The following is a 23,154-nucleotide window of genomic DNA, read 5'->3' on the forward strand; positions in this document are numbered from 1 at the left end:
AACATTAACACACCAAAGGGTTCAAATTTTACTATAAATAAATAAATAGTGTTTTAACAGAGCTGTTAACTTAGTCCGTACTGTCCTTTATTTATTCGTCCCTGCCCCCTTACTCCCGGGAATCTTTCGTCCCGGAACTATAGAGTTATCAAGTTTTCCGTCGGAGCAGCTCATGACGGACCGAGTCACTGTCGTCAAAAACAAACTCGTGAAGCGTTGTTGAAATATTTGGATCAATTTTTTCTTTTTCGTTGGAATAGCATATTTGATGAGACCTTTTGCTTCTGGATGGAGATATTCGGCAGCACCTTTGATGACTCCGTGTTTTCAGAGGCCAGGGAGCGGGTGTGCGAGTCTCTGTCGTCTTACAACGCCAAACTGTGTGAACCACAGGTGAGACTATCTGCCAGAGGATGATTGGTAACTTTATGCTGGTATTTTTGCCTCACAAAACCTGTTATTAAAACGACTGGTAAGCTTGGAGAAATACGGGGAAAAAATAGATTGTGGCGCTACATGCTTTCATAATTTCATAACGTCCTCGTGTTTCTCCTCGCAGTGGTTTTGTGAGAGCGCCGCTCTGGACACGGACGATTCCTTGGAGAAGCAGAAAGTGTTCAAGTTCAGAGGCGACCTGGCTTTGAGACAAGGGAACTATCAGGTAACTGGAGTTCTTCAGTTTTCTTTCACTCAAGTGTGCATTTCTCTGCAGAGTTTGCAGAACTCACCTGCAGCTGGATCTGAAATCTGCGTGTAATGTGACAGCATTCTGATGAGGAATTTTCCAAAACTCTTTTTTTTTTTTTTTGGCTCCTAATTTGAATAGAATAACAGACAGGTGGAAAGAGGAGAAATATTTCTATAATATTTAAATAGGTGCTTATGTACAAAAATACAGGATTTATTCTGCATCACTCAAAGATTTTTTTTTTTTAATCAGGCCAAACTGGTTTGTAATCCCTAATCACACACCTTTAACTCTTCTAATTTAAATATGTGAAGTGATGCTTTAGATGTTTTATGCTTTTACTGCAGTAATGCTATCAAATCCAGCAGCTGTTTAAAGCCGAATCATTGCTTGACCTTCATTGTGCCTCATGCCGCCTCGTTCAGAGAGCCCTGGATGCGTACAGCAGCTGCCTGCAGTGGATCGCAGACAACAACTTGACCATCAGGCGCGACGTCCTGGAGGGAATGGCTCGATGCCGCACCAAGCTGGGACAAAGGGAGCAGGCGCTGGAGTTAGCTGAATTGCTGGTGAAGTTCTTTTCCTGCAGGTTTTTCCTAAAATTACCTGGTGTAGTTGTTCACAAAAAAAAGAACATCTCTGAATGATCATGGGGTTGGTTTCGATGATTTAAGTCAAGAACAGTTATAAAATACAATATATTTTTGATAGAGCATGGAAAAAATCAACTAGTTTGAACTTTGTATGTGGAGAAGTTTGAATATTAAATAAATCCACTGGGTGAAAACCATAACTGATCATGACATATATGTGCCAGTAAGGTAAATATCTGTTAGAGTTTTTTTTTATCTTTTAAATTAAGGTAGTTATGTCTTCCAGGACATAGAGAAAATTAAATATCTACTTATCTTCATCGGTTGACAGACATTTTAACCAGATTATTTCATGTGCTTCGTCACACACCTACAGTTCCTAAACACATCAGGCATCAAGGCATCAAACATTTTTACAGGAATCTGAATACTTTATGAACCCCTGCATTCAGGTCCATCTGGTGTAAAATATGACACATAGTTGTAAGCAGGTATCTCATGTAGTAAACTGCGTTCCTCACACTGCGTTCGGTTTTCTGCAGAACAAAGAAGCCTCCAACACCTGCCACCTGACCAGCCTCCTGCTGCTCAAAGTCTGTATCAAATAAAACCTTTTTGTTCATAATTCAGATTGGTGTGAGTGCTAACTTTAAATCCGAACACGCCCTGAAGGTCAGCATCTACCAGCACTTTGGCTGTGTGGGGCCTCAGAGGTCCTGTCTGCAGCAGCTGTGCAGTCTGCTGCCCTTTAACCCCTGGCACTGGTTCAACCTGGGTCAGACGTGTTTACAGCTGCTGGACTGCGACTCAGACATGGGTACAATTACCTGCTGTAGATAAAATATTTGTATCTACATGTATTTAGTTCAATATATATACAGACTATGTGCTTCTGTGTACCAGAACGTTCATCAGAGGCTGTGAATGGGGAGTCTGAGGAGGACCAGGAGGGGGCAGCAGAGCTCACTGAGGACCGGGTCTGGCTGAGAGCTTGCATGTGTTTCATCCGAACACGGTAACGCTTTCTGATGAAGCTGCTGCTTTAACATAGGCTAAATCACGCCCAGCTAATGAGACATTAACTTAGGGCTGGACGATATGGCTGAAAAACATATTACAATATAAGCATTTCATATCAGTCGATATTGATAATCATTGATTAGGTTTGTGTGTTTTCATTCCACGCTGTTTATTTTTACGCAGTTGTGAGGCACGGTGGGGAAACCTTAAAATGCTGCTGTGCAAGTTGCTCAACAGGTTGTTGCTTGGTAACCGGAGTGAATTAGTTAGCTGATGATACCAATCTTGCTTAGCTGGCAAAGCCTTTGCTCTGCCTACATCCCCCGGAATGCTGTGCGGTTCTGGATTGGAATTCAGCAAAATGATTGAACATTCTATCAGTATTATCTATTGATATTGATCACATGTCTATCGCGATATATATCGTTATTGATTTATTGTTCAGCCCTACATTAAACATAAAAACAATCTGAAAACAGTCATTTGTCATGTAGCAGCAGCAGGCGACATGAAATGACAGATTTCCTTGGTTTTAGTGTTTATGTGTAAATTATACACCTATTTTATGTTTTTTTTTCTTCTTAAAGGCTCTTGTTGAGAATCCTGCGCCAGCAGCAGTCCTCCTTTGTGTTGCAGCGCAGTGTAAAGACTCTCCAGATCACAGAAGAGGCTCTGCAGCGACTAAATCCTAAAGAAGCAACGCTGCAGGCTCTCACCGAGGTGAGCGGGATGAGTTTTCACTTTATTCCCAGAGAGTCTAGACTCTAGAGTCTGCTTCCACTAGAACCTTCTGTTGTTGCTTTGACGATCCAGGTGATGTCAGAGGACTTGATCCCAGAGAAGATGAGGGAGGACTACCAGGACGGGGAGAGCCTGACCTCGGTGAGCTTGCAGAGCTTCAGAGAGCGCTGGTGGAGCAACGTTTTACTGGCCGGAGCATCACAGATTAATGGACCACAGGCTAAACCTTAATGCTGCTGGAATCGATGTTTGCAGCCAAACTGGCAGAGGATTTCAGATCATGCTGAAGATGCTTCAAACGAATATTTGTTGCAAATATAGCATTGTTGCAGTATATTTAGGTTTTTTTTTTTTTTTTTGGATGACCAAGTATTGTGTTGCCAGTAAGAGTACCTATAAGTATTACATGTACAACATATTGTGCTCTGTGTAAACAGTTTTGTTTATATTTTATTATCCGTGTCTTTTTATTTCTTCTTTTCTTCAAAATTGTTATATGTTCTATAAATTAATAAATGTTGTTGATTTTTTTTGCAACATATTTGGTCTTAAATACTACATTCAAGTTCTGTACGCTTATAGAAAATGTCATCAAAAATGGTCCAAAAAAACAGGATTCAGATGTTTTTGACAAACTTTGACATTTCTCTGTGAGGTGCCTTCAGATGACCTTGGTAAATAAACTGAACTGGATTGAATTTAATCAAGTTTGTCCTCACAAACACTAAATGAGATGAGAAACTCCAGCCTGGCAGGTTATTCGATATTTAATGTTGAAGAGGAAAACTCAACACGGCAGAATGTTTTTAGTAGGAAAACCAAATCATGTTTATAACAGACCAGAAAGGCCATTCAAAGCCATTGGAACTGACACACAGTGTCGTGTTAAGGCACTTTTGAAAGACAGAATCAGATAATCTGTCAATTTGCAAAGGCAATAGCTGAACCAGAAAAGCAGTGCTTTGCAAATCGATTAATTTCCAGTGAAGTTTTCCCAGTTTTTCTTGCTGTGAGCTTATTCTCTTTAGGATTTTATGTGACAGTCCGACACAAAGTAAAATGAAGTGGAACCTAAATAATGATTTTTTTTCCTAATTAAAAATCGGTTTAGTCTGGTAGACATTTGTATTGCTTCCCTTCAATCAGTACGTTGAATGTCCGGAGATGGACATTTTTTCTTTTTTGCCAATTGTTCTGTCTAAAAATAATGTCCCATCAACTCTAACCAGCTTCCTTGTTGTTGTCACAGAAAGCATGATTCTACCACTACCATGTTTCACCATGAGAATGAAGAATAACGAGGTGGAAAACTAACGCTATGCGTTATGTGACATCCAAAGACCAGTGGTTGCAATAGATTTTTATCTTGTGGTATCAAAGTAAAGGGGCAAAGAAGAAATGCAGCATTTTCTTACGTTTTTTATTTTCTTACGTTTTGAAAATTATGTTCAATTTTTCTTTGATTTCAAATCGCTGCATTGCTTTGTTTTTGGTCTGCTTCTTGTTCGCTGACTGAATCTCTCAGTCCAGTGGAGCTCTGCTGCTCCATGGGCTTTTCATTAAAACTGTGGATGCATTCATACAGGGTGAAGTCCTGCTCCTCTGTATCCTGCTGGGCTTCTCTCCGTCAGGCTCAGGCTCCTTCGCAGCGACGTGCTGCTGCTGCTGCTCTGCAGGGTTCTCCAGCCTGCCTGCCCCACGCCATGTGCACCGCTGAAGGAGTTGTAGCGAGCCATCGCTCCGGGTCCTGCTGCCTTCTGTGGGCTCCGGTGCAGTCTGACGGGATGCAGTTGCATCGTGGCTCGAATGCCTGACAGGAACCTCTTGGACTCCGTCTGCTGCTGAGGACCGAGAGCGGTTCCTGTTCCTGCCGGTGCTGGTCTAAAGCAGGAGGTCACCGTGTGAGAGGATGAGTTCAGACGGCCGTGGTGTCGCTCCATGAGCCCTTCCTGCTTGCTGGTTCCTCTGAAGGCGTTGGGTTGGAGACTGGGTATGCACTCCCCGGAGCTCCTGAAAGAGACCTGACGGCTGAGGTTTGGTCGTGTTTTCTGTGACGACGGAGGTGAGAGGAGTTGAGGTTGATCACACTGAAGTTCCACCGTTGCGTGAGCGATTCGTGAGGAATCCAGTTGGTCTCTTTGTGTTTGGATGAAACCTACCGACGAGTTTCTGTTCCTTTGCTGAGAGAAAACTCTTTCACTGCTCCCATCTGGGAGAGCGAGGCTGTTTTGCTTCTTTAAGCCTGACTGACGGTGAATATTTTGCGACCCGTGTGTTAGGGACAGATCGTTCAGATTGCGCGGCTCTTGGACCTCGCCGTTCTTCTTCACAGTGGTGCTGTGAAGCCGAACATCTGAGAAGGTCTGATCGGGAAGATGTGGGTGACCGCGAATCTGGCTCTGATTCTGCAGCTCGACCTTGGCTCCTGTTCCACTCTCTGCTGCTGTTTGAGCCGAAGGCTTCAGAGGTAGATGTGGAGGTATTTTCTCTCTGGGCTGCTTACTGCTTTGAGGAGGCTGTAGACCAATCTCTCCATGTGAACATGCTGCTGTCACAGTCTTGTGGGGTTTCCAGTTACAGCTGTCTGGATGCTCATGAGATCGGGAGTAAAGGCAAAGACACTGTGGCAGAGAGATGAAAGTGACAAAGCCAGGGACCGGCTGGGAGCTGGAGTGAAGTCTGAGGAACTCCTGATGGAAATGTGAGACCGAGGCACCTTTAATGAGAACCAGAAGACTCTGATGGACCATACTGGACAGCCATGTGAAACTGAGGGAGACACCAGAAACAGGGATAGATCATAAGAAAGAGTTTTACAATAATGGAAGCATTAATAGAGAAATAGAAAACGTTTTCTGGAAGCAGTATACTGCAAAGACACCAAATATTACCAAGTATTTTTGCCTAGTTTCTAGTGTAAATATCTTAAAGGGGCAGTATTTCATCTTTTCCAGACTTATAATGATATTTTATAGCACAGTCAAGTAAATCAAGGGCTGCTCTGTGAAGCGGAAGCTTGGAAACTTGGAAAGTGCAGCTCTGAGGAGGAGCTCAGTGCAGCCGAATGGTTCCCACAGGAGACTCAAGGACTCCTCAGACATGCATAAAAGAGTCAAGGCAACACTCCAGGTATGTTTGTGATGAGGAATGTCATTGTAACATGATTTAAAGCTCACTTATAAGAAGACATTTTCCCCATGTTGCAGGGGGGAAATCTACCAGTTGAACTAGTGCTTTTAGCTCCTAGTTCCTACTAAAAAGTTACTTGTTAAGTTAGTTTTTGTCTTGCTTAAAGTGTCGTAAGATATTTGCACTAGAAACCAGACCACAAATACTTGGTGAAACTGGGTGTGTTTTTGCAGTGTATGTGTGTGTGTAGACGTACCTGTATGTACCAGTCAGCACCTCATCCCAGTCAGCGATGATAAAACTCTCCGCTATCTGACCTGTCAGCTTCCTGCCCGTCTTTGCGCTGTAGGTCTGACCTGGGACGCTTCGCACCGACACCTTCTGTACACACCAACACACGCGCTAACTATCACAAACATGCGGCAGCAAATTTTCTTCTCACAGTCTGAAGCTAAATAACTCCAGCTTTTTTCTTTTTTTTCCTGTTTTGAAAATATTTACCGGGAAGTTTCTGCTGACGAGTTTGAGTTCCTGCCACATGCTGACAAACCCCTCCAGGTTAAGGTGGTCCAGCAGGAGGTGAACAGACACGTTTCTCTTCCTGCTCGCCTCAAGAAGATCACACAGCAGCTCCGGGTCACTGAAGGCGTCCATCACTATAGCCAGGGCCTGAACACACACACACAAGTACACACCCCCACCGTCACCCGCATGCTTTCCAACCGTGTGGTACTACAGCAACAGGGATTCATGTCACACACACACACGCACACACACCTCCTATCGTACCATTTTAGTCTTTCTGAGGAACTGTCTGACCAGATCTTTCATGGCAGCTGCTGTCCTGTCAGACTGGAGAAACACCTCAGGGCTGGGATCCAGGGCTGAAACGATTAATCGGTAATGAATCGATTACTGAAATAATCGTCAGCTGATTTAGTTATCGATTAATTGCTAACTGGAGAATACAGACTCAAAAAATGCAATATGCTGAGAAAACCCCTACACATTCAGAGCTGTAATTAAAACAAAATTGTATAGCATACATTTATATTTGACATTTAAAATGACAAAAACTTTTGTTTGTAAATATGTTTTATCCAAAACTTCTCACGTGGCACAGTTTTAGCTTCACCCGGTTTAAATTCACTTTGTTGTTGCATTAATATTTACTTTTTTATTTAAAAAAGGAATTTAAATATTTTCTTATATTTTCATATTTTAATGTATTTCTAATATTGTATAAAAAAGGCTAACGTGCTTAAATGAAAAATCTGTACAATGTGCCAATTTTCTGTATATGATTAATCGTCAGAATAATTGATAGATTAATCACTAACTTTGCAGCCCTACTGGGATCATCCGACACAGAAGCAAAGAATTTCACGTCTGGGGAGACAGAAATTGGAGACTGAAGACTTCCAGACAGACATGGCTGCAGTAAAGCAAATTGTTTAGTACCTTTATCGATCTTCTGGTCCAAACACTCCACTGCGGAGTCGCTGCTCGTTTGGGACTCACAATGGGCAAATAGGTTGACAAACTCCTTGTCCATGTCATCTATTTCACCTGCATAATCTGTTAACAACACAAGACAGTAAAAAACTGAAATTACAAAAAAACAAAACAAAACAAAAAAACCCCCGAGAAGAACATCCAACCTGAGTTTGCATCTCTCCCGTTTTGTAGGATGTACAGCTTCTCCAGCTCTGACAGGAAGTCCACCTCCTCCTCCTCCTGCAGCACCTGGCGGTATCCGTCCAGGCCCTGGGAGAGCAGACAGTCAGCCGCTAACCGAGCGCTCTCGTTGTGGCTCAGGTCCGGCTTGGTTCCACTGGCCGTGTGGGCACAATGATAAGAGGACGAGGGGATCCGAAGGTCCTGAACCCGCCGCCTCACCTTCCCCACGGGCTTGGACCTTCTGTATGACAAAACTGAGATGTTGTTGCATCGGTCCATGGTGGAGGAACTTTGACAAAGGTTTTTCTGGTTGGAGGAACGGCTCTGATTCTAAAAGCTTCAGTCTGGATCAGCATAATAAGAGAAGAACTCGCTTCTGGGGTTCTGCTGCAGCTGTGTGGGAGAACTACTGATGTGGAAAGACAGGAGATGGTAGGCCCGCCTCTGCTGAGAGCCAGGTGATTTCCTCAATGTGATGAGATGTGACAGGTGAGTTTATTACACAGCACTTTGCAGAACTATCCACCATACTCAACTTTCATCTCCGTTTTTGGTATTTTAAGTGCTAGGTTACAAGTAATCATTACCATCATTGCTATTTGATAGTAAACATAGTAATGATTATTTATTATTAATTTTTATTTTTTTTAATTTTCTTTATTTAATCAGGTAAACCCCGTTGAGATCTAGATCTCATTTTCAAGAGAAACAAACTTCACTCCCCGTCGGGGAATCGAACCCCGGTCTCCCGCGTGACAGGCGGGATACTCACCACTGTACTAACGAGGAGACTTATACTGTTGTAATAATGACATATATTAATGATATGATATATATTAGTAAATCTAATATTCAGTTGAGTCAAGACTGTCTTTTAGCATATGTCACCACATCGAGGGACTTTTTGCTACTTTTTCTTCAGCTCAGGCTGAAAGTTTCTCAGTTGGATTTAGATATGGACTTTAACTATTTGAGGCAATAATGAAAGAAACGAGTGTGTTGTTCTTTTTTTCTTAGCTGTATGTTTAAGGTTGTTATGAAAGTGACACTCCCATCAACTCTGATCAGCTTTCCTGTCACTGAAACAAAAAAAGACTCCCCACAGCATGATATTTCCAACACCATGTTTCACAGTGGAGACAGAAAGCACACGTGGTATTTTGGATGTAGGTCTAAAAACTAGATATTGGTCTAAACTGGCCAGAGTATTTGTGTTCAGTACAGCCTGTGGCAAACCTTAAACTGGACGAAAAGTTTTCTGGGGGTTTTAGTTTTTGCCTCCCTAATCTGCAGATTTGCAGCTGTGCCCAGACTCTATCCAATTTTGGGCAATATATTGGAATTTTTTTTTTTTTTACATGAGATGGTTAAAGCTTGGGAAATTGTTCCATAAATTAACTCTGCTTTAAATCAGCCCAGGACTTTCTTCTGGCCTGTCTGCTGTGTTCCTTGGTTTTCGTGATGCGATTCGTTTTCTAAAAAAAACCCCAAACATCTGTAATCTTCATAAAACAGCTGCACAACGTCTCAGTTATGTGCTGCTTTGCGTTGCTCAATCACATTAAAAATGAAATATATTAAAGCTTGTGGCAGAATCCTGACAAATCGTGGGGTTCAGGAAGTATGCGTGCTCTTTCAAGGTTCCAAAACAGTTCAGCATCCTATTATGTATGTGAAGTTAATAAAAACAATTGAGAGGAATGTATATCTGTGTGTAATTAAAGGAAAGAAACACACTACTGCCTGTTTTCTTACAGGCAGAAGGAAAACATTCATGAGTGCCTCCTAATGTGGTTAATAGTTCAGCACAGCAGACGTAGAGTTTTGTTCCCAGGCCTGAAACAGCTTGATGAGCGCAGATTCAAGCTGGATGGACACGAATGAGTGACTGGAATGAAGATGGCTGTCACTTCGGCTCCTGTCAAAGAACGGCTGATTGGCTTTTGGTTCAATGGTAGACACACCTAGACATGGATTAGGAGCAGAGACACAAAAGCACAGGGTAGGCTGTTTCTTACACTGATGATGATACATTTAAGCAGATCTCCAGCTGACGGGCATCTGTTCTCGGCTCTGTCTTCAATGCAGTTCTTTTTTTCTTAACCTTTTTGGAGGTTTTTCTGGTTTGGTTTTGCTTTGCATTGATGCCACCTGTCAGATTTAAAAGTTCAACACGAGTCTTTGCAACAACTTCAGTAGATAATTGTAGCTTTTTGCTGCCCTGCCAAAAGGAGGATGCTTTGGTCACGCAGCGGCCGCTTTTGAAAAATGCTCAGGTGGCGTATTTTAGGTCAAATGTGAGGAAATCATTATAAAATGTGTCAAGATGAGAAAAATGGGAATCAAAAGTTACCATAAAACAGACCCAATACTGGCGACTTTATCAAAAATGACTTTAAACGAGACAAATATAAAAAAAAACACCTTCGATATAATAAAGATAATAAAAGATCAAATTAAAGCACTGGTGCTCTTACAAAAGAAAATATAAAATAAGTAAACTATAGTAGTTACGGCCACTTATTAGGGTTACAAGGGCTGCAAGAGTTCATACTGTACCGTTTACTGCAGCAGAAATCTGAAGTCAGACTGCTCATTGTGCCCCTAAATTATGCTCCTGTGTTTAAAGTTGTTGCTCCTTCCTTGTCAGAGGGTTTCAGTCTGTATATTACGCACGCTGAGGTCACAAGTACAGAAAATACCGGAGAAGTTCAGAGTGAGTAGGTAGTGGAAATCAGAAATGCAAACACATCACCAATCTGACACGGCTCAACTTGATCCATCTGGACTGCCTGCTCTTTGAAAAGTCCTTCGTCAGCAAAAAACTAATAAGTGTTCTTCAACAAAGACCGTAAAAGATGCAGGAACAACGTCAGGCAGGAGAAGCATTTTATCTTTTGTTCACAAAATGCTCCCCAGAACTGAAATAAATTAAACTTCTAACTGCGCTCAATGATGTTGTTAAAGAATCTTCTCATGCATGAGTTCGTCTGCGTGAAGTAAACCCACAACCTGTCAGAGATGGAAGGGCGGATGGTTCACAAACACGCAGCAGCCAGTCAGCACGCTCCACGGTCTGAGTCACTGTTTGTGTTTTGCTGCAGTGAGCTTAGGTTCAGAATATGTTTCCTTAAACGGGTAGACGACAGAAGGCAGCCGGTGGTCACTAGGACACCGAGGACGGCGTGGGCACAGACGGTGAGGAGGACTCTCTGGCTCGCGCTGCCAGCTTCTGTCTCAGCTCCCTGATTTCCTTCAGCAGCTCCCTCTCGCTGCTGTCCAAGAGGGCCCGGCCGCGGTCCAGGGAGACTAACAGGACACAAACAGAACCCTTAATTACTATTAAATAATCATTACCACACAAAAACACTGAAGAAGTGAACTAAAATGTATTTAATGTAATGAGTTTTAACTGCTTGAACCGACTCACAGTTGGTGGTGGAGCTCCCTGAAGGTGAAGTGCTGTTGAGACACACCATGCTGGCGCCTTCCTGCCTCTGGGTGGCGGCAGAGCTCCTCGTTGTGGCTGTATTTACACCTTTAGCTGCAACAGAAGCAGCTGGTCTGTGAAGAAGTCTCTCTCCTTCTGAGACAATATAAAATGACCAAATTAGATCTGTGTAGTACAGGTTTTCTGCACATCATTTATGTTAAAATTCAGTGGTGAGAGTTTTTTTTATCATGGTAAAAAAGACTGGAATTGATTATAATTGATTAAACACATCCTAAATATTATTTGAATTAATTATTTGGAAATGTTCTAATTTAAAATCCTGTAATGGTAAAAGGAAATGATTTTTAATCGATTTTGTGCAATACAGCGCATTTCTGTGGTAGTGACTGGCAAACAACTTGATACGACACTGCCACCTTGTGGTAGGGAGCAGTCTGAGCAGAAACAAGTCAGAGCAAAATGAAAGAGTGACGCCTCCCCCCGCGGAGGTGATGGAGCGCATGCGCAGAACGCACGGCTGTAGGGTTTATGTCACGCGTGCACGGGCTGATGATAACGAAAACAATGGCGGATAGCGTTATGCTACGTTGTACTAATAACTGGTTCAGTTTAACACGTTTCTGATAAAGAATAAATGTGTTACATGAGCTCTTCGCTCCTGGGAGACGGAGGCAGGTTATTGTTTACAATGAGGCGGAAGCTAATGGTGCGCGTTCGATGACAATCTGAAAATCACATCGCCATCTAGTGGCCTGACATTACAACTACAGCTGACTCGAGGTGTCTTGAAGGTGGAGGAGTTTTTCCCCCCGTCAACATCCGAAAATGTAGGCAGTTTCCGGGCAACTTTCTAGGGTAAATTTAAAGGCTGTTTGACCATTTATTAATGTCCACCTCTACTGTGACGTGTGTGTGGTGTGTTACCTGTGTCTGCTGTGGACCAGGCCAGTCGCTGCTCCTGTAACTCTGCTCTGCTATTCATCACTTCATCCCACTGCAAAATAAATACAGCAGTCACTCTCCATGAATGAAAACAGTAAAAAAAAAAAAAAAAAGACCTGAACAAATCCCACACTTCTCAGAGATGAAGCCTATTTTGAAGTCTGAGATCAAATTTCACCTGTATTATTGGTTTCTCTTCCACACTGTAAACACCGACAAAAAAAAAAAAAAAAAAAATCTTATTCTCACTTTTCTTCCTGCCACTTCTCTCACGGTGTGAGCCAGTTTCTCTTCCTCTGCCAGAGTTTTTCTTCGAAGCTCTGCCAGCAGATCCCTCTTCCTCTCCTGCTCAGCTTCGACCTGCTGCAGGCGCCCCAGCACCTCTCTCTGCCAGTCCGACTCTAGGCCCAGCTGGTACGCCTCTGCCAGGGACTCCTCCAGGGCCTGTGTGAGAGTTTATGTCGCATTGAACAGAAGGTAAATATTGCAGAAACTTGGACCAAAACCCAAGTTATGATGACTGCTTAGTGCTTTCCTTGGAAAACTGTTGTCAGGTGCTAAATTTCCAACGGGGTGTGTGGCTGACCTGCAGGTTGCTCTCTGCGCCGTGCAGCAGCTCTGGGCCAGTCTCATCTGCTCTCTCTGCAGCTCTCATTTTCAGCTGCACCGCCTCTTCAACCTCTCGTCCGACGCGCTCCTGCTTCTTCATCAGGTCCTAAGCAGCAGCAATTTTTTCAGGGTTTGTTCACTATTCCCACAGTTAAACATTAAGCACTTTTCAAGCATTTTCAAGGTACGTTTTCAAACGTTTCCAGCACCTCACTGGAGCAGGGAGGAGGTAAGCTAAAATATAACAACATTTTATGTTTTGAAATGTCTCTGTGACATTCACCCTGTTACACCTGACTGGTCCATCAACAACACACCAATTTAACAACAAAAAAACATTTATAAAATATAAGCCAACCTGTATTTCAGTTACACAGATCAGTAAGTAATTGAGTCATTAGGAATAATAAATACTCAAAACTAAAATAAAAAAATATATATTCTTGCTATATTTTCTGGTATTTAGCTAATTGAAATAATTTTGGTCATTCTAAGTTAATCTAACATTTAAAAAAAGTTCAGTCTGATCTAACTCCAGACCTTGAGAAAAAAATATGTCTGTCTTTCTTTAGTTCTTTAGTATGAAAAGATCTGGTCTCAACTATAAATAACATTTTCCAAATTTAGGCCTCTAAACAAACGTTAGATTGCAGTTTATTACAAAATTGCGCAGTTTGGAACTCAAGCACTCCTTCAAGGATTTCACAGAGAAATCAAGCACTTTCCAAATTGCAAAAATACCTAATTGAAATTCAAGCGTTTTTAAGGATTTCAGGCCCCTGTCCAAACCACATAGAGAACCACTAAACTAAGTGTTTTGTGATGTAAACGGCCCATATGTTCCCCATCAGACCCAAGAGGCTCTCGTCACCTGCTCAAGCCGTTTCCTCTGCACCTCCAGCTCCATCTGTCTGACTTCTAGATCCTGAACCGCTGCGGCCGTCTCTTGCTCCCGCTGATCCATCTGCAGCAGAGCGTGGGGGTTGAGCATTGAGGGTCATCATAAAAACAAAAAAGCTCGACGCCGTGGACGACATTACAGGCACGGCAGCTGGAGTGAGTGCGCTCAGACGCAGAGACGTTTACCTTCCTGTTGATCTCCTGGTCCAGCCTCTCTATCTGCGAGGCTCGGAGATCCTGTTGGTGCTTCAGGAAGCGCCTTCTGGTTGCGTCCAGCAGGTGCAGCTCCTTCACCTTCAGCTCTCTCTTCATAGCCGTCAGCCTAAACACCGTCAAAACTTTAATAACTAATGTTGCGTTTCCTCTTTTGGTAGAAACAATGAACACAGGAGAGCGTTATTGGATACTTGGTCCTCTGCTGTGCGAGCTTCTCCTCCTCTTGTGCCAGGATGTTTCTGCGCTGCTCCTCGGCTTTCTGAAGCAACTCCTATATTGAAATGGTTTAATTTTCATCAATCTGATTATTTCAGGCGATTTGTATTCAAATCTGAACACTTTGACACAATACAGTCTTTGCTCGTGAGGAAGTCTAGTAAATAAATCCACCTGCTGGATGTAGTAGGCTTTCTCTTCAGCTTGGCGGCACACAAAGTCAGCTCGCAGTGCCGACAACTCCTCCCTGAAGACGACACAAAAGTCGCTTTAAGTCTAAATTACTTAGGATCAGACTAGAGATGCAAACAATTAATCGACTTATGATTAATTGTCAATTAATGGTTAATTAGTTCCAATAACGGTCTCTTTGTCCATGTCCAAATGTTTTGCATCGAGGGCCAAAATAACCAACTTGAAAGTCCTCAGGGGCCAAAGTTTGTTTTCTCCTCCAATCAATAATGCAAAAACAATATAAAAGATTTTTTTCCCCCCTTTATCTGCACAACAATAAGTTAAACGAGTTAAAATAAAAAAATCAAAAAAACAACAGTATTAGGGTGACATTTGTCTTAGTGTTTACAGTTATTTAACTTTTTGGGTCAATTAATTTCTATAAAATATTTTTTTATGCTTTGTGGCATGACTATGAAATAAAAATAAAAGCAAAAAAAAAAGTATAATTTTTTTTTTTACATTTTTCATTTAAGATATAAACTTGGAAACAATGAGTATCCATCTGCACCGGCTCCATGTGTCAGAGGGCTAACTTTGAACATTTAAGCCCTTCCTGTTATGGAAAGACGGTCAAGAGAAAACTCCGGCTTTTAAAAAATCTCCCGCTTATTAACCATTAGTCAGTCAATATCAATCAACTTTAGATTAACTCGTTAACGCATCCTTAGCTCAGACAGGATAAATTGTCCTAAAAATGTAAATATATTGAATGTAAAACGGATGAATAAAAAAATCTCCAGGACAGAAGAAAGAAAGAAAAAAATAAGGTCATTCAAAGGTTGCAGTTGGAAAACATAAAAATATGTTTAACTTGCTCCGCTCACAGATGTCGTTACATCATCATGCAGCTGCGATGACGCGGTTACATGTGTGCTATTGAGATTAGCTCGCCTTTCTTTTAGATACTCCATCTCCTGCAGCCGTATTCGCTCCCTTTCCCTGCTTTGGTATTCCACTATGAATTCTGGGTACTGGTTGAAGATGGGGTACTGGCCGCCGGTGAGGGGCGTAAAGTCGGAGAGCAGGGTTCGGGGGTGGATAGCAGCCGGTGTGCTGCCAGTAATCCTGTAAGTCTCCTTTATCATCGCCCCAACGTCCAGGTTGTTACGATGGTGAAAAAAGTACTGAGGAGGACAAAGAGGAGGAAGAGGAAGAAGGGACATTTGTGAAGCGGAAACAACAGATCGCAGTGGTGATTAAGATGGAGGGGCAGAAAGTGTACCTCAAAGTCCTTCTTCTGGGAGCACAGCAGCAGAGGTTCCCGGCAGGAGATGACGTAGGCCACACAGGCCATCAGCAGGAAGGACGGATGGTTGGAGAAGACGTTGTCAAACAGCCGGAGCCACTCGTCGCGCGTCAGAACCTCGGAGAACATGGTCTCCAACAGCGGCCACACGTACAGCTGGGACCAGACAGAGAGACGGAGGTCAGGGTACGTAGAAATGAGGATAAACCCGCCTGATCCGTTACTGTGATGTGCAACTCTCTGAGCGTCTAGTGTCTGACGAGTCTCCTAACATTCAGTATGTGAAGATTATCAACTTGACCAGACGGAAAATTCTGAGTTGCTTGTGGCACATTTTGACAGAATGAATTGAGAAGATGAACAGATTAACAAATGGTGGCTTATGGACCATCAGATGAATAGATTATCATAAAAGATGGATGGACAGATGGATATTGTGACATTAATTAAAGTCTAGGAACAGTGGAAACTATTCTATCCCATCCAGACCTGAAACAGCAAAAGTCTCTCTGTGTTGCCCTGTTGTTGCTGCTGCTGCCGCCGTTACCTGCGAGGTGATGCCGCAGTCCATCAGGTGCTGCAGCAGCTCCTTGTCGTGATGAGCCAGAATGTTCTCCGCCATGCTCAGGATGTTCAGAGGAGGGTTGGGGAAATACTCGAACCAGTGCTGGCACCAGTTCACTAAACCAGCACACAGTGAGTCAGCAGAAATGACAGAGGAAACCTGCATTAATCGAATCTTTTAAACACCGCCGCAGTAAAGACGTACCGATAACGGTGGCCACCACCTCAAAGCAGAGCATGGGGTTGTTCTGGAAAAGCTTGACAAAAGGAAACGATAGCAGAGGAATATATTCCACCTCTGCAAAAATGGCTGCCCAGTGAGCTAAGGCAGATAGAAGCCTGCAGACGAGACAAAAAAAAAAAAAGATTTACACAAAAATCACTCCTGCAAATTTGAGTAACATTTGCAAATTTGAGTAACATTTGCAGGAGAAACAGACCTTTGCAATCCTCTCTGCAGTTTGTGGCTCTTGATTGGGTACTTGTCATGCAGAGTGAGGAAGGCTGAATGCAGGCCTTTGTCGGTCAGGCTGCTGTACGCTGCGTGGTTCTCTGGGAGACACAGCAGAGACTTCCACACGAACATCCTGCAGAAACCACGCAGAAAATGATTGTAAAGTATCAAGATGCCGTCAAATACGGCAACATCTTTAGCAGAAAGAGGTTTGCACCTGTATTTAGCTGGAAATTCCCCAAAAGCTTTCAGCAGAGCTACAAGTCTCTTCTTGTTCAGGCCAGCAGGTAGTTCGTTCTAAATCACAAAATGAGAGAAAACCAAATGATCAGTGAATCTTCTTGCTTGACTGAGGAAATATATTGGATGATAAACATTTAGTCATGTTAAAATCAAACTGTGGTATGTTTATCATGAGTTAGACCATCGGAAACTATTTTATAACTGTGAAAATAAAGAATAATACAATTAGATGCATAAATATTTCATTAATCTCAAAGGGAACCAGATTTCTTCTGGGTTTTTTCCCCCAACAATTGAAACTTTTGTTGGTCTACCACATAAAATAATGATTAAATGAGATTAAAAATTAGGGACGCACCAATCCTAATTGGACGCACCAATGTCTGAGGTTTTGGTATCGGCTGGTACCGATAACAACCGTGCTAAATTGATGGAAAACATTTCTTCTTTGAAACACAGACATAACTTTACCGAGTTACAGTTTTATTTGATAGCTCCGCATCAGTCCAGCACATTTAAATTCACACTTCACAAGCTTGGTCAAATATGTAAAAACAGCACAACTTTAATTTGTTCAGTCAGAGTGTTTAGGAGTAGAACAGCCACAGTAAATAAATAAAGAAGAAACTGAAACTGACAAAAACAACAGGTTGACTATTTTGGTCAAACGTGTAAAAATAAACTGCACCAAACCTTTGAAATTGTTCAGAAAGTGTAATTAGAAATTCTAAATATAATGTAAAATAAATAATAAAGCAAGATGTCGCTCAGAGCACAAGGCATAGAATTAGACTGACTAGATCTGCCCTGGTGGATCAGACACTGATACCCCATCTAGAATTTTTTTTTTAAATATCGAGACCGATACAGAGATTAATATCGGATCGGTGCGCTTCTGGTAAAAACAATGGTAGAATTTGCTGTATTATAATAAAATAATAAACCAAACGTGCAACAAGCATTAATAAAAATGATTCCTTCTGTGTTTCTCCTACCTCTTTGTCCTCAGCTGAAGACCCTGCAGGGGGTCTCAGTATCTTCACCTGTGTTCCTCTGCCTGATCGCCTGGCTGGTCGGACCGCCTCTGACCTAACCTTCATCTTTATGTTGGAAAAGTCGTGACCAGCTCCGCCGCCAGAGACTACGGCTACCCGAGACGGAAGAGGCTGTGGCGAGGACGCACAGATGCAAAACGAAGCAGCCTTCAGTGACCCAGTGAGAACACGTGTTCTGTGGCAACGTGTTTTACCGTCACCTTGCTCAATTCCTGCGTCAGGCTCTGGACGCTGTAGATGTTGATGCGTCCGTTGTCCATGATGGCTGCGATGTGTCGGCCGTTGGGGCCGACGGCGACGGCGGTGATGGCTTCGTCCACGGAGCCCATGTGGAAGAGAAGCTTGCATGTGTGAATGTTGATGAACCGCATCACACCGTCCTGGCTCAACACCCCTAAAGTCTGTGGAGACAAAACAAACAAAAAAAAAAAACATGAAAACTGCAGAAAAGAAACAGCAGACGGTTAATAGAAGTACAAAAGAAGGAAGCTGTTCTCTCCAATTGATTCTGAAAACATCAGACGGCCGTTCCAAACATCAAGCCAGAATGATTTAGTTCTTCTCTATTTGGATTATTCCCTCCATTCTAGTACATTTCTGCTTTTTGTCAATCTGCTCGCCTTCAGCACACGATCATATCAGGACATCCAGCTCATCAGCGTCTGGCACCAGCCAGAAAATATGGCTGGACCTTCTTTTTGTCACCAATTAAAATATTTCTTGAAGTGAACATTTTGTTTTCCTGCCTAGAAAAATAGAAACTGGAAAAGAAACAAAGCTGTTTTCCTCAGAGAGGTCAACGGGAAAAGGAAAACAAAAGACATCCCACAGGAGGTGAAGCAATATGAACAATAAAATTTAATTTGTGCTTTTCTATAAGTGTGTGTGTGTTTGTAATGAGTAACTGGTCAAAAATGTGGAAGTTTGCCATGGAATAATTTCATTATGTTGTGAGTTTCTATCCCGCTTTTCATTTTTGTCTTTAGATATTCTGAGGTAGGACGGACTGATGTTTATGACTCTGAACAATTTGAACATCTTTTTAATAAATGCATTTCAATAAAACACATATTGAAATATATCAGTCAGCTTGAATTCACATTTATTCACTGCTGAACAGCTTCAAAATAAATCTAAAATCTACAACATTAGTGGATATTTATGTCAAATGCTTAAGTTGTTCATTTTCTGGGATGTTTTTGTTTTTTAATCTCTTCAGTTTTATTCAGGACACGATGTGACAAGCACACCCAGAATCTAACCTGGTTTCTAAGTGTGGAGGCAAAGTGAAGAACATTGGTTGTGATGGAGGATGATTTTCATGTCAAACTCAGCAAAGTCAAAACAAAAAAAAAAGGAAGTTTTTTTTTTTTTTAAAGTCCTGCTGCTGGTCTACCTGGCTGGCTCCTCCATCAAAGTTTTCAGGCAGGAATTCCAGCTGCCTGACAGTTCGGACCTGAGACGGCATCTGGATCACCCTGACCAGCTGCTGGCTCTCCAGGCACCACAGGTGCAGCAGGTTGGAGCGGCCCCCGGCAGCAAGGCTTTTACCGTCCCTGTCGACACAACACCCAAGTTAAACCCTTCTGACCCCTGCAGAGTTTTACTGACGGCCACAAGCAACACTGGAGAGGAGCTCGTGGAACGGGCTGGAGACCCACCGTGTGACGGCAAAGGCCTTGTAAAAGATCCTGGGTCCGGAGTCGGGAACGGGGAGCTGGTACCTGCAGAACAGGGTGTCGCTCTCCCACGCAAAGATGGAGTCGTCGCTGAAACAGCTGAGGATGGTGTTGCTGAGGGGGAGGAAGAAAACCTGAAACGCAGGAAACAGAGCGTCGCTGCAGAGCTGTCAACCTCACAGAGTGACTCTCAGTTGCACCGTAATGCAAGAAATTACAACTTAGTTAGTCAGAGACAACAGACCACTGTCTTAAACTGCTGACTCCTTTAAATCAGCGCTACAAATGAATTGCTTTATCATTTATTTTCGGTCTCAACTTAGTATTTCCAAAAAATATCCAATTATGTCTCATGTCTTTATGCTTTCATGTGATTTTGTATCAGATGTTGTTTCCTCCTGCGAAGCACTTTGTTTTACAAAGTGTATGAATGGAGCCACACAAATAAGCTTCTTTGGTAAGACTTTATTTGAAGGGGTTTCCATAAGACTAACATGACACAGTCATAAACATGAAGGAGTCTCCAGGAACGTTTATGACTGTTGTCGTGAAGCGTGATTCTGTAAATAATGACACTTTTAATGGACTTTTAATGGAGTTTCAAAACATGTACAGACAAGTTTAAGACCATTACTGAAACCTTGTTTTGGAGTAAACCACCAAAATTGTTGATCATGATTTTTTTTTTCTAGAAAGAAAAAAAAGACTTGAGATTTAAATCTAAATCTGCCAGAGGTATGAGTGAACTTGGGTCTATGTGGCGCCGCAGCTGTTTGTTTACCTTCTGTATGCCGACAGACTGTCTGATGTTCAGCTTCCTCTTCCTCTGGAAGGTGTCCAGGTCCCAGAGCTGAGCTGTGTCTGATGATGTCGTGATGGCGTATCGGCCTGAGCTGTGGACGGATATGGAAGTGACGGCTCCCTCGTGACCTCTCATCCAGCTGACCAGCTGCTTCGTGTCTGTGTAAGTGAACACACGGCATGGCACGACAGAGAAAAAAACAGCGCCGTGGTGAGGAGATGCTTACAACATGTTTCGGTCCGTCTGTCTTTGCTTCCGGATAGTTTTGCAGCTGAAAGGTAAGAGTCAGAAGAGTCTGTCTCACCTTTGTCGAAGCATTTGATGGTGTGGTCAACCAGAGCAACAAGAAACTCTGTTGTCCTGCGGAGGCTGAATGCCAGAGCAGTACAAGCTTGTCCTGTCCTCTGCACCAAGCGGAACCTGCCCAGAAACAAGGAAGGGGATGTTTAGACATCAAGTATCTGGGCTCTAAGTACTTAGCATTATTGTTCTATGCATAAATTTAAAAAAAAAAACTTTCATAGCTCCCTCTAGCACAAACCATCCCTCCAGTTGTGCTGAAAGACGTCCAGCACTGTCTTTCAGTGGGAACGATGCATTCAGGGTAATGTTCATTTGCATGTAGACCAAAAGACTTCAATTTGATCTCCTCTGACCAAAACACCTTCTTGCTGCTTGTGGCCACCTGCAAATGGCACTGACAAATCTAGCGCGTTCCTTGCGCACATAAATCCCAACTAATGACTCCTAATGCTGCGGTTGCGATGTGACAAAATGCAAAGCGGTTCGACTGGAAGGACTGATTTTGCTTTAAATGCTCATTTGTTTGCGTTTTACTCCGCAGCATCCCCTCACACCCAGCGGGACCCGCAGATAGTCACCTGTTTCTACTGATGTCAAAGAAGTAAATGTTGCCATGGTGATCTCCGGCCAGAAAAGAGTCCCCCGTGGTGTCGAAGGACACGTGGAGGAAACGCACCGTCTTGGACTGCTGAGCAGTGCGGACCACCGTCGCCAACACGCTGAGGAGGGGGAAACCCACGGACAGGATGCAACGAATGGGAAAATGACATATTAATGGAAATCGAAACTTTGCCACGTTAAACCGTCATCATGTCTGCTTTAATAACTCCCTGCAAGCTCAGTAGCGCTTGATCGCTGCTAATGAAACAGGTGTTTTAAAGAGGCATCCTGGGTATATTCAAACCTACCTTTTGCCGGGTGTTGGTTTACGATGCCATACTTTCCCTTCCTCTTTGTTTCCAATGTCCGTCACCTCCATTAAAAAAAAAAAAAAAATGTCTCTGCCGATTAAACAATCACTGGAATAAAATCCACTCTCGCTTCTTTATGTTCCCGACCTGACAGCGGGAACCAAACCTCCATAACTCAGAGGCGAGCTGAACAGAGGCGGAGGAAACAGCGCGAAATTTAAAACCAAAATCTACTGTCGAACTTTATTCTGTAAAAATATCGACAAAAAAAAAAACTTTCTAAATATCAGCATAAAAATCTAAATCTAACAAAAACTCGACGGAGCTCTAACAAATGAGCAGAAGTACAGCGAAACAGCTGCTGGTTAGACAGCTTACATGTTTGTTTTGAAGACGAACACTCGTCGCTTAAAGATGACGTCATTGGCGTTGAATCCTGGGAGTTGAAGTTCAATGTGTGGTTCTTTGTGGCGATTGGCATTGACTTATTACCATCACTTTCTAGAATGAAACCTGGAACGAAATGGTTTCAAAAATATCTGTATTATTATTGAGGTTTAATAAATATCTGGACACTTTAATTAGTTGAACTATACTGACATAAAATGTTGAGTTTAAATTTTATTAATTATAATTGTATATGTTGCAAAAAATACTTCTTTCAAGCTGTTTCCTGTGTCATCACATGCGTTGTAGCGTATTTGAAGACGTGTTAAGGGGGTCTAAACAAGAGTGGGATTTTATAAATGTGTGAAGGATTTGAGTTCGTTTGGAAGCTCTCGTCCTGAGGTGATGTGAAATTAAAAGTGCTGGCCAAGATCATGACCAGGAAGCGTTCTTGTCAGTAATATCACAATGCTTTTTTTTTTTTTTTGCTTTTTTTTTTAACATGTTAAGGCGAGGATGTTAAATTCCTTTTCATTTAGGGCCACATCAGTCCGGTTAGGGCAAGTTGAGAAGTGACGATAAGTTACACAAATTATTGCATTCATGAATATTGTATTGGATGAGTACCTCTTGAAATTGAGTAATGTTAAAAAAAAATCACACTGATGCAATTTGACACTGGGTAAATAAAACAGATTAAAAAAAATAAAACACATGAAACTTAACCAAGGTTGCATTTTACATAATCGAAAGCAAGTCTCGTGTTATAACACATTTCTACGGATATTTTACTTGCGATCTAGATCTTGTCCATATTTATCATCTTCTTTCAGTTTAAAATACTTCTCAGTTGCTGAGTCAACAGACAAATACACGCCTCTTTCTTTTGCTGGCTTCCTCTGAATGGTCAAGGGGGCGCTGTGCAAATTTGACAGGAAATAGAACATAAACAAAAATCTGGCATTATATCTTCAAAATACATACTTTACATTCAAATTAAGAGTGGTATTATGTCTATTTTGCAGATGCAAAGTATTGATTTTTATAGAAAGTATTTATTATATTATATTATGTATGATCATGTA

At 42.3% G+C, this 23,154-nt stretch overlaps 3 protein-coding genes across 5 annotated transcripts; 1 reads left to right on the top strand and 2 right to left on the bottom strand.

Annotated features, from left to right (window-relative positions):
• The first annotated feature begins 160 nt into the window (after positions 1-160).
• LOC102222167 (uncharacterized protein C8orf76-like) lies at positions 161-3,581 on the top strand. The gene is made up of 8 exons (XM_005799043.2): positions 161-393; positions 560-661; positions 1,114-1,257; positions 1,824-1,874; positions 1,954-2,098; positions 2,185-2,296; positions 2,889-3,021; positions 3,115-3,581. The coding sequence occupies exons 1-8, from the start codon at positions 289-291 to the stop codon at positions 3,271-3,273; spliced, it is 951 nt and encodes a 316-aa protein (XP_005799100.1). The 5' UTR covers positions 161-288; the 3' UTR covers positions 3,274-3,581.
• A 948-nt stretch (positions 3,582-4,529) lies between these two features.
• LOC106699617 (protein FAM83A) lies at positions 4,530-8,456 on the bottom strand. Its single transcript, XM_023331380.1, has 6 exons — positions 7,833-8,456; positions 7,633-7,749; positions 6,961-7,055; positions 6,673-6,840; positions 6,428-6,552; positions 4,530-5,811 (listed from the first exon to the last, which is right to left on the bottom strand). Exons 1-6 carry the CDS (start codon positions 8,128-8,130, stop codon positions 4,620-4,622), a joined length of 1,995 nt encoding a protein of 664 aa, XP_023187148.1. The 5' UTR covers positions 8,131-8,456; the 3' UTR covers positions 4,530-4,619.
• Positions 8,457-8,639: 183 nt separating this feature from the next.
• Positions 8,640-22,074, bottom strand: tbc1d31 (TBC1 domain family member 31). Of its 3 annotated transcripts, none has more exons than XM_023329494.1 (23): positions 21,680-22,074; positions 21,350-21,490; positions 20,773-20,888; positions 20,448-20,626; positions 19,649-19,800; positions 19,384-19,543; positions 18,188-18,388; positions 17,928-18,098; positions 16,907-16,986; positions 16,676-16,822; positions 16,441-16,574; positions 16,219-16,352; positions 15,648-15,827; positions 15,317-15,549; positions 14,363-14,435; positions 14,164-14,243; positions 13,943-14,078; positions 13,728-13,820; positions 12,834-12,962; positions 12,497-12,691; positions 12,230-12,299; positions 11,282-11,395; positions 8,640-11,160 (listed from the first exon to the last, which is right to left on the bottom strand). In XM_023329494.1, exons 1-23 carry the CDS (start codon positions 21,748-21,750, stop codon positions 11,018-11,020), a joined length of 3,132 nt encoding a protein of 1,043 aa, XP_023185262.1. In that variant the 5' UTR covers positions 21,751-22,074; the 3' UTR covers positions 8,640-11,017. The 3 variants fall into 3 exon arrangements, with proteins under 3 accessions (XP_023185262.1, XP_023185254.1, XP_023185248.1); XM_023329486.1 differs by having other exon boundaries at positions 11,282-11,434; XM_023329480.1 differs by having other exon boundaries at positions 11,282-11,437.
• Between the last annotated feature and the right edge of the window lie 1,080 nt (positions 22,075-23,154).

The sequence above is a fragment of the Xiphophorus maculatus genome, chromosome 3 (genome assembly GCF_002775205.1).
Source record: "Xiphophorus maculatus strain JP 163 A chromosome 3, X_maculatus-5.0-male, whole genome shotgun sequence".
Classification (NCBI taxonomy): domain Eukaryota; kingdom Metazoa; phylum Chordata; class Actinopteri; order Cyprinodontiformes; family Poeciliidae; genus Xiphophorus; species Xiphophorus maculatus.

Excerpts from the sequence above, each read along its gene's own strand:
- LOC102222167 (XM_005799043.2), top strand. The coding sequence starts at position 289 with ATGGAGATATTCGGCAGCACCTTTGATGACTCCGTGTTTTCAGAGGCC. Across the intron at positions 2,099-2,184 it reads GGACTGCGACTCAGACATGG|AACGTTCATCAGAGGCTGTG; the intron begins GTACAATTACCT and ends TCTGTGTACCAG. Across the intron at positions 2,297-2,888 it reads ATGTGTTTCATCCGAACACG|GCTCTTGTTGAGAATCCTGC; the intron begins GTAACGCTTTCT and ends TTCTTCTTAAAG.
- tbc1d31 (XM_023329480.1), bottom strand. The coding sequence starts at position 21,750 with ATGGAGGTGACGGACATTGGAAACAAAGAGGAAGGGAAAGTATGGCAT. Across the intron at positions 16,823-16,906 it reads GAATTTCCAGCTAAATACAG|GATGTTCGTGTGGAAGTCTC; the intron begins GTGCAAACCTCT and ends TGGTTTCTGCAG. Across the intron at positions 11,161-11,281 it reads AGGGAGCTCCACCACCAACT|TCTCCCTGGACCGCGGCCGG; the intron begins GTGAGTCGGTTC and ends GTGTCCTGTTAG.
- LOC106699617 (XM_023331380.1), bottom strand. The coding sequence starts at position 8,130 with ATGGACCGATGCAACAACATCTCAGTTTTGTCATACAGAAGGTCCAAG. Across the intron at positions 6,841-6,960 it reads TCCTCAGAAAGACTAAAATG|GCCCTGGCTATAGTGATGGA; the intron begins GTACGATAGGAG and ends GTGTGTGTTCAG. Across the intron at positions 5,812-6,427 it reads GTGCTGACTGGTACATACAG|TTTCACATGGCTGTCCAGTA; the intron begins GTACGTCTACAC and ends TGTCTCCCTCAG.